Here is a 9,673-nt window from a genome sequence, read left to right on the forward strand (position 1 = left end):
TAATAATGTTGTGTAGTCTATAATACTACAGTATAGACACAGCCAGTTTTACTCACTGAAAGATTTATTCATGATAAAATAATAACTTTATAATTGTATTGGAGTCTTACACACATGCTACACAGATAATGTAGAGTCGTGCATTAATGTGAGTGCTGGCAGATATTATGGGAGGGGCTTGATGGAGCGCAGAAGACACAGATAACGTGATCTTGACCCTTAAGAAACTTTAATTAATGCTGTCACGTAACAAATCTGCTTCAAAGATCAAATTTAAGAAGAACCAAATTAGCCAGAGATCAGTTATCACGATTAGAAGATCTGTAATCTTTCAAATAGTGATGGGCGTGTTCGAAACACGGCTTCACGAAGCGTCGAAACATTTGCATTGTTTCAAATCAGTGTTTCGGAGCACGTATCAAACCGGCCGGGTTTCGTGATTTTAGCAAACGAAGCTTCGTTACGTCACACTGTTTCGAAACTCCGATGGTTCACCACTAGGGGGTGTTGATCTCAAAGTGAACCCATGAACCACTTCTGGTTGCCCAGTTAACTGTGACATGAAATCCCACGAAATTTTACTATAAAAATAAAGAATTCAGAGCCAGATGTTGTGGGTTATTGAGTATTGGAGAACTATATTATTTGAGAAAGAGCATATTACAATGAGTGGCATTATATAATTAATTTAGTTAATTGTGTGTTAAGGGTTTGATTATACTTAAATAAAACACATAACACAAGCACTAATATTTAATAGTATTTAAGTGTTTATTATTTATTTTTTGAAATGGTTTCAAAAATATCTTGAAAAAATAGCTACTTTCATTTATTTAAACCCATTTCCTTTTTCCTTTAATTTCATAGGGCCAAAATTTGGACAAAATGTTGTTATAAAAGATGACTGTAGCACTATGACTTGAAGGTTTTTGAATAAAGAAAATGCTGTACTTTATTATTATTATTATTATAAACTAGGCTACATTAAAAAAAACATTATTCTATATACTTTTTCAAATCAAACTGGTTTCCGAATGTTAATACAGAAGGAATGCAGGAACAGAAATGTTAAAAATACTGATTCTGCTTGGAGTGAACAAATTTATTTATATATATATATATATACTCACACACACAATATATGTCCTTGCAATGGACCTAACTATATATTAGGAGTGGAATGGTACACAGATGTCACAGTTCGGTACATATCTCGGATCGGTGGTCACGGTTCGGTACGGTTTCAGTACACCGGGGGGACAAATCTACTATGCTCGGTTTCTTTTCATTTATTTTGAACAGACAGTAGTACAAATTTAAAAAAAATCCACCTAGATATGAAAATACTATATATATATATATATATATATATATATATATATAAAATCTGCAATACATATATATATACACCTATTTGTTTTCTTTATTTTACAAAAGCACAATGTTTTGTTTTCATTGTGAGTGTACACAAATGAAAGCAGACCTTTATACAGTGATGCATTATTAATAAGACAATTTTCTTTTCTTTTTCTTTTTGTTTTAAAGTGCGCCACTCATGGCATTCGCTGTTCTTCTGCTGGCGGCCGGTTATCAAACAGCGTTGCATTGCTGCGGGCGCCCCCTTCTGGATTGGGGGTGAATTGCCTGTATTCGTTGTAAGGCCTCATGCACAGAACCGAGATGTCCGTACCGTGACGGTTCGGTATGAATACATATATACAGTATATATTGTCCCACTACGGTGTGAATAAAGAGTGCTCGAAGACGACGATGAAGAAGAATTTACAATAAACGTTAATTATTCCACAACAAGGGGTCGATTCAGACAGGGCAGGAGAACACACGAGGTAGCGTAGTCACATTCACAAATAATACCGGATAAAGAAGAACTGAACGGTGTGTGTGTATTACTCTCATGAAAATTGGAGGAAAGGTTAAGGCTCTTTAATATGTACCTCCCCCTTTTTCAGTGGACCATAAGTAATTGGACAATTGACTCAAAAGCTGTTCCGTGGACAGGCGTTGGCTATTCTTTCGTTATTTCTACATCAATTAAGTTGATTCTAAGTGTGCCATTTGCATTTGGAAGTATATATGTGACTGTGTCCTAAGGGTCCTTGTGAAGTTTTAAGAAAATTATAAATAATGGTAAATCTACTTGTAGCATACTGCTTTTGTTGAGCAAATCTATCCTGCAACGTGACACCATTGATGTTCTTGACCCGTTAAATGGACATTTATGGTATTTATGTTCTTAGCAGATATTTGATCATCTAAACTGTTTCCTAGAACTTCACATATAGTGTAAGTGGCAATTACTAGAATTTGTAGCTCTAATGTAATATAATAACTATGAGAAGATACTGTGAAAGTGCTGGATTGAGGCGAGTTACTAATGATAAGCCAACAAAAGCCACACAAATCTGATAGTAATGCAGGTTATTGGGTGAAGTGTGGAGCTCATGGGTTTTGATTTCTGTTCTCTGTAGAGATTTAAGTCCGTCTCAGCACCTCCTGAATCTACAGATGAACCCATCGTTCCTTTCAGCTCTCTCTTCTCTTTTGATGGTGTGAGAGAATCTGTCCGTCAGCTGAGAGACAAACTGGAGGATTTCTGCAAAGAGGAGCTCAAGAAGCTCTCAGACACAGGTATAGTCCTGCTCTGAGAAATGAGTCCTCCAGCATCTCATATCGTTTAGAACCTCATATTAGAAATGTCTTAGGAATGGATGCAGGATCATGAGAATCACACTGTTCATGTCTGTTGATTTCCACAGTCGCTTCCACCAACATTGTTCCCAGGACCAGGAACGACTTCCTACAGTGTAAGTCAGTAAGGAAACAATCATAAAAACTCCCTGTATTCACATTCTACATCCAATGATAGATGCCTGGTACTGAGACACTGATGATATTAAACAGAGGTCATGAAGGTTTCAGCTACATTAAAAGATCAGATTCATAATTCCTTATTCTTTCTTTTTTTTTCTCTTCATCAGATTCCCGTCAGCTCACACTGGATACAAGCTCAGTGAATAAATACCTCTGTCTGTCTGAGAGGAACAGAGTGATTACATGCACTGACACAGAGCAGCTTTATTGTAATCATCCAGACAGATTTGAAGTGTCTCAGGTGTTGTGCAGAGAGAGAGTGTGTGGACGCTGTTACTGGGAGATTGAGTGGAGAGGTGTTGAGGTGTTTATATCAGTGTCATATAAGAGCATCAGCAGGAAGGGTGATGAGTGTGTGTTTGGATTTAATGATCAGTCCTGGCGTTTGTGCTGCTCTAAATCCAGTTACACATTCACACACAATAAGACAGAGACTGTTCTCCCTGTGAAGCCCATCAGCAGGAGAACAGGAGTGTATGGTGATAATGTCAGTAGAATAGGAGTGTATGTGGATCACAGTGCAGGAACTCTGTCCTTCTACAGCGTCTCTCACACAATGAGCCTCATCCACACAGTCCAGACCACATTCACTCAGCCGCTCTATCCTGGGTTTAGGGTTTATTATAAATCGTCAGTGAAACTGTGTTGATGAATCAGAATGCGTTAAACCTGCTCGGTTTAAAACATCTAGGAGCTCACATCCGCTATTTGAACACAAGGCTCTCCAGATGTAGGTGTCAAGTCTGTTCTGTGTTTTCACTGGTTTTAGGCTACGTCCACACGAATCCAGAGCTCTCCCTATCCAATCTTTTTTTTTTCCTCGTTTCAAGAAATATCTGCGTCCACACGAAACCACAAAACTGACACAAAACGATGTAGTATACATGCCAGACTAGACTTAGACTGCGATATATCACGGTAATGAATATGCACGATATTGTTATCGCGGGCACTTCTAAATACCGTGAATAATTATATATTGCAAATTATTCCGAATTTGGAATGCATTTTAAGAATACTTTTCCCATCCACTGGTCAAAATGCACAACACCGCTGTATGCTGCATGAAAGACGCGTGCGCACTCTGATGTAAACAAGCGCGGACGAGAAGCACATGGCGGACGCTCTGGATGAAAGCGCACTTTCACTCTCTGACAGCAGATGAAGCTAAACTGCAGAAATAATAACAATAATAATAATAATAATTAGGGGGCGCTAGTGAGCATACAATGGAGTAAGTCGTGTTGAACTTAGCTCCTGTCCAGCTTTTGCTAAAATTATTATTTTATAGCACATGTTTATGGTGGACATTGTTTCCTAATACCTGTGAGACCCCTCTGAATAACGAGTACCTGTGTCGTTTACTCAAATGGCGACTAAGTTGCGTAAATATAAATACAGCGGCCCTGCGAACACTAGGCCAGAGACGTCCTCGACTCAAGCTTCCGCCGCCTCCGGCGATCTGCCTCCTATTTCGGAACTAGAATCAACGATGGACACGGAGAGCTGGAAAGCAGAGAGGACATCTCGGTCATTATCAGGGCGGAACTCAAAAACGCTCTCTCTGAAGACTTTAGTTTCCTTAAGAACGAGCTAAAAGAAGTTAAATCGGAAATTGCAAACAACACGGCGGCGATCCATTCTGAAATGGACAACATGAAGGCCGCTATCAGTGATGTGGAGGGAGGCTTGTCAACATGGTCGGATGAGATCACTTCATTACAGACTACAGTTGCAGAACTGGCTAGTTTGAAGGAAAAGAACGATGATCTGGAAGGCAGGATGCGGAGGTGTAACATACGCATCGTGGGGGTTCCAGAAGAGACCGGTTCGAGCTCTACCGCTGCAGTCTCTATGATGCTGAAGGAAGTTTTAAACTTGGAGAAAGATATTCTGGTCGACCGCTCACACAGAGGCCTAACGCCTAAACGGAAAGCCCCGGGGAATTGTCGCTAAACTCCACTATTACCAGGACTGCGCTGAAGTTCTGCGCCGAGCCCGAGAACAAGGTCCACTCTGATACAGAGGCGAGCCGATAGCAATCTTTCCAGATTACACTGCGAATGTTGCCAGAGCTCGGGCCGCTTTCAACGATGTCCGAAATCTGCTCCGAGGCCGACGTGATGTTCGCTACGGGATAATGTTCCCAGCTCGACTTCGAATCTCTTACAAGGGAGATAACAAGGAATTCTTGGACTCGGAGAAAGCAATGTTTTATGTGAAGTCGACGATTCAAGGTGAGGAAACGGCAAAGTGAATCTTAACATCCCATTCTACTTTTTTTTCTGGACTTTGCTTTTTTGTCCCCTGGACTTTGACAGAGTCAATTGCATTAAAGTTACAAGACTCCTTCCAATTTATTGCTCCGATACAGCTTTGTTCTCACGTTAAAGAACCATCAGCACACATTTTAGTCTTCCTCCTTTTTGGATGCTGAGAACACATAGATGTCAATCATTAAGTTATAAGAGACATTGGGACTTTTGTGCTTAACTAAACGGCAGTGTTTAAGTATGGTCAATTGGCGTTCTTATGGATGTATGCATATCACATTCATAATGTTCCACTGATGTTGCTCACTGTTATAATGTGAAGCGCTTTTTTATTTTTTTCTTCGTAATAGGCTGGACAGAAGCTGGTTTATAGGACACTAAAGTGGTTCTCCCTTGCCATATTACAATGGGTGTTATAGCCACCAGGTTCATTTAGGTGGCGGGGGTTGGGGTCCTATCAGACACAATTTGTTTAAAGGTTTTTTTCTTATTTTGTTTTTCTTATTTAAAATGTAATTGTATCGAATTATGGGGTTGTGTTCTCAGTGTTTCGCTCATTAAGTCCCCTAATGGCTAACACCAGTCCAATGGGAAATGCAGGGCGCACGATCAACTTTGTTAGTTGGAACGTTAAATCTTTAAATCATCCTGTGAAACGGAAAAAGGTACTCTTACACCTTGACTATCTGAAGGCTGACATAGCGTTTCTCCAGGAGACTCATCTCCAGGTGGCAGACCAGACTAGACTAACAGGTGGTTGGATAGGGCAATCATTTCATTCTAGTTTTAGCTCCAAGACGAGGGGGGCAGCAATCATAATACGTAAGAATACACCATTCGTAATGTCTAATATAGACCCAGATCCATTGGGGCGCTATATCATTGTGATGGGAAGATTGTATGGACTTCCCGTTATTTTAATGAATATTTACGCCCCAAACTGGGATGATAATACTTTCTTTACTCACACTTTCTCCCGAATTTCCAATATAGACACCCACCACCTCATTTTTAGGGGGGGATATAAACTGCGTCCTTTCTCTCAAATTAGATCGGAGTTCATCTAAAGTGTGCCCTGAATCCAAGTCATCCCAAACAGTTAATCTTTTTCTTCAGACATATGGTTTGACTGATATTTGGCGGTTCAGAAACCCTGCCTCTAGGGGTTATTCCTTCTTTTCCCCAGTTCATAACTCGTTTTCACGAATTGATTATTTTTTTATTGATGATAAAATTCTTCATATGGTTTCTGACTGTGAATATCAAGCCATAGTCATATCGGACCATGCCCCCTTGAAAATGAAGCTATGCATTCCAGGCGTTAATCCTGGATACCGCCCCTGGAGGTTCAACCCCCTCCTTCTTTCAGATGAAGTTTTTGTGAATTTTATTAAATCAGAGATCGATTTCTTTCTATCTCACAATAAGACTCCGGGGATGTCTTTTCGAACAATCTGGGAATCATTGAAAGCATATTTGCGGGGACAGATCATTTCATATGGTTCAATGCAAAGGAAGACCACTACCGAACGTCTAAGGCAGCTGACGGATGATATTTTGAAATTAGATATTAGATACAGTCATTCACCATCCGAAGAGATACTTAAACAGCGTCTGATGCTTAAGACGAAGTTTGATCTCCTCTCAACACGTCAAGCAGGAAACCTTATACTAAAATCTAGACACATTTCTTATGAATATGGGGAGAGGGCTGGAAAAATCTTAGCACATCAGCTGCGTCAGGAGACTGCTAATCAGTATATATTGGAGATTAGTGATGAACATGGTCAAAAACATATAGATCATATGGAGATCAATTCATGTTTTCGTCGCTATTACGCTGCCCTTTACACTTCAGAACCACCCGATGATAAATCTGCCCTAGACAAATTCTTTCATAGTTTGGATATTCCCAGGTTGGATCCAGATCTGGCCTCTGACCTAGAAAAAGACATTTCGGTAGATGAGATCACAGACACAATTAGAAGTATGCAATGCGGCAAATCACCAGGGCCAGATGGCTTCCCATCTGAGTTCTTTAAACAATTTTCAGATACACTTGCACCTCTGCTTCTCACTGCATTTAAAGAATCTTTGTCCTTAAACTCTCTCCCCCCAACTATGCGTGAAGCAACTATTTCTCTTATTTTGAAGAAAGATAAGAATCCCTCTCAGTGTAGCTCCTACCGCCCGATCTCCCTTTTAAACTCGGATGTTAAGATTCTTGCGAAACTACTAGCACGACGTCTTGAGGCGTTCGTTCCTTTCATTATTTCATCAGATCAGACTGGATTCATAAAGAATCGGTACTCTTTTTTTAATGTTAGGAGGCTTTTAAATATTATTTATAGTCCCTCCCCACCCGACATACCAGAGATTCTGATATCGCTTGATGCTGAAAAAGCTTTTGATCGGGTGGAGTGGGACTACCTTTTCTGCACTTTAGGTAAATTTGGATTTGGTCCTAATTTTATATCATGGGTTAAAATCCTCTATTCCTCCCCAATGGCTGCGGTCCGCACCAACAATAATCGATCTGCCCTATTTAGTCTACACAGGGTGTCCGCGGGTCCTTAAAAAGTCTTAAAATGTCTTAAATAACGTTTTCCTAATATAAGGCCTTAAAAAGTCTTAAAATGTCTTAAATTTGGATTCGATGGGTCTTAAATATTTTTGGTCTAATTACCGCTAAAATATCTTCAGTCTGATGGACCTAATGACTTTACAATCATTGGACAGACCGAAGATTTTTTCTTCCCCGCGGTAAGTTACTGCTTCATCAGAGAGAACTGCAGTACGTTAGCAGAATAAAGAATACAAGCTCGCGCCGAGGCTCACTCTGTTTGTCTCGAGACTGCAGAACAAATGAGCGTGACCGCACACATGAACTCAGAAGAAACACACCGAGGTAAAAATTCTAAATGTTTAGTTTATTCATAACATGATATAGTTAAATAACACCATGACAAGTGAGCTATTTTGCTCAATATCCTCACGACGCAACGTAACATTCCCGAATGAATCAAGCGTTTAAATGATTAGGTTCAGTCGCAATGACTCGTTTAACAGTGACTTACTGCCACCTACTGGCGGTTTTAATTTCACATTTAAAGTATCTTAATTTTTTTACTGACGGTTTTCCCTCATATCCTCCCACATCTCTATTAGACTCTATTTTTAAGATAGGACAAGACTTAAAACTAACCATAGGTAAAATTGATAAGCTCCTCAATCAGCATAGCCTGGCAAATTTAGACCATCTGAAGAATGAATGGGAGGAAGATTTGGATGAACAAATCCCGGAAACAATTTGGCAGAAAATTATTAAACATATCTACTCATCATCTATATGTCAACGTCATGTGGTTATACAATTCAAGGTGGTACACCGACTACATTGGTCAAAGGTTAGGTTATCTATCCTCTTTCGCCGCTTCCACTTTTTTTCAGCACACACAGCTAAAGTGTGATTTATCGTGCTCTTTTTGTTTACCACTAGCGCATGCTGATGACGCTATATTCTTCTATAGTAACGCGTGTCGTAGTGTACGAGTCAATAGGTGTCATCATCGTACAGTCATCGTAGCCACGTTTATTAGATCCATGCCGCACAGTGTGATGTGCACTGATCTTATAGGATTGCTAAAATCGTGCAGTGTGTTTTTTGGGCTTTAGAAGGTCCTTCATCCTTCCGCATCAGTCTCATCCATGCTTTCCTCAATTTGTGTTGTGTCAGGAAATCGTGAAAACTGAGGCAGTGTGTCGTTGTTTACAATTAAAGCAGCCGTGTACGCTGCAGTAACACCGGCTATATGCTTTAAATCTGAACTATTAAAGGTCCCATATTGTCAAAACTGAAATTTCCTGGCTTTTTTCAGGATCACTGGATTATTTCAGACACGACATAGTCGTGAGATAGACATATGGCAATAAATCTGTAGATGCGCCCATAACAACAAAACACAATACTTTATTGAAGCTTTTCTGATAAGAAGTGTGCGCTGCAAACTGAGCATTTGTGACGATCGTTTCTGTCCAGTCTGCTCATTTTATCGTGTTTAACCACAGCTGTGGTCGGTTTTTTGTCTGGCAGTGGCAGCAGATATGCGATCAGATTTCTAATTTGAGGCTGTATTACGTAGATTCTGGCTCCCAACATCACAACAAGATGATATTTTAAGCTCCTCATGTAGCCGAACCTGCGCTGGTTTGAATGGGCCGCCTGCAGCTAGCGCTGTGACGTCTGACCCTAGTTACCTGTGGTTGGCCTGGCCGTGCGTCACTCAGAAAACAACAGGCCAATCAGAAGAGAGGCTCATGAATATTAATTAGACAGGCCAAAATCGACCTGTTCTCAGCAGAGCTCCTGAGAGAGGAGCTGTAAAAATATACTGAGATGGTTTTTGGTACTTATACCGCAAATATATATTCTTAAGGACATCAAAACCTCAAATAAAACTCCAGAAAGGTGTACAATATGGGACCTTTAACGCCATACATGTTGCATA

At 40.1% G+C, this 9,673-nt stretch overlaps 1 protein-coding gene across 1 annotated transcript in view; it reads left to right on the top strand.

Moving 5' to 3' along the window:
* LOC107563857 (tripartite motif-containing protein 16-like) overlaps positions 1 to 3,689 on the top strand; it is a 10,078-nt gene extending 6,389 nt beyond the window's left edge. The window contains exons 4-6 of the mRNA XM_016248826.1: positions 2,490 to 2,649; positions 2,778 to 2,825; positions 3,000 to 3,689. Of these exons, the coding sequence (XP_016104312.1) occupies positions 2,490 to 2,649; positions 2,778 to 2,825; positions 3,000 to 3,541 (750 nt within the window). The 3' untranslated portion in view covers positions 3,542 to 3,689. The remainder of the gene's footprint in view (positions 1 to 2,489; positions 2,650 to 2,777; positions 2,826 to 2,999) is intronic.
* Positions 3,690 to 9,673: the final 5,984 nt, after the last annotated feature.

Source organism: Sinocyclocheilus grahami, unplaced genomic scaffold, assembly GCF_001515645.1.
Source record: "Sinocyclocheilus grahami isolate Dianchi unplaced genomic scaffold, SAMN03320097.WGS_v1.1 scaffold893.1, whole genome shotgun sequence".
Taxonomy (NCBI): domain Eukaryota; kingdom Metazoa; phylum Chordata; class Actinopteri; order Cypriniformes; family Cyprinidae; genus Sinocyclocheilus; species Sinocyclocheilus grahami.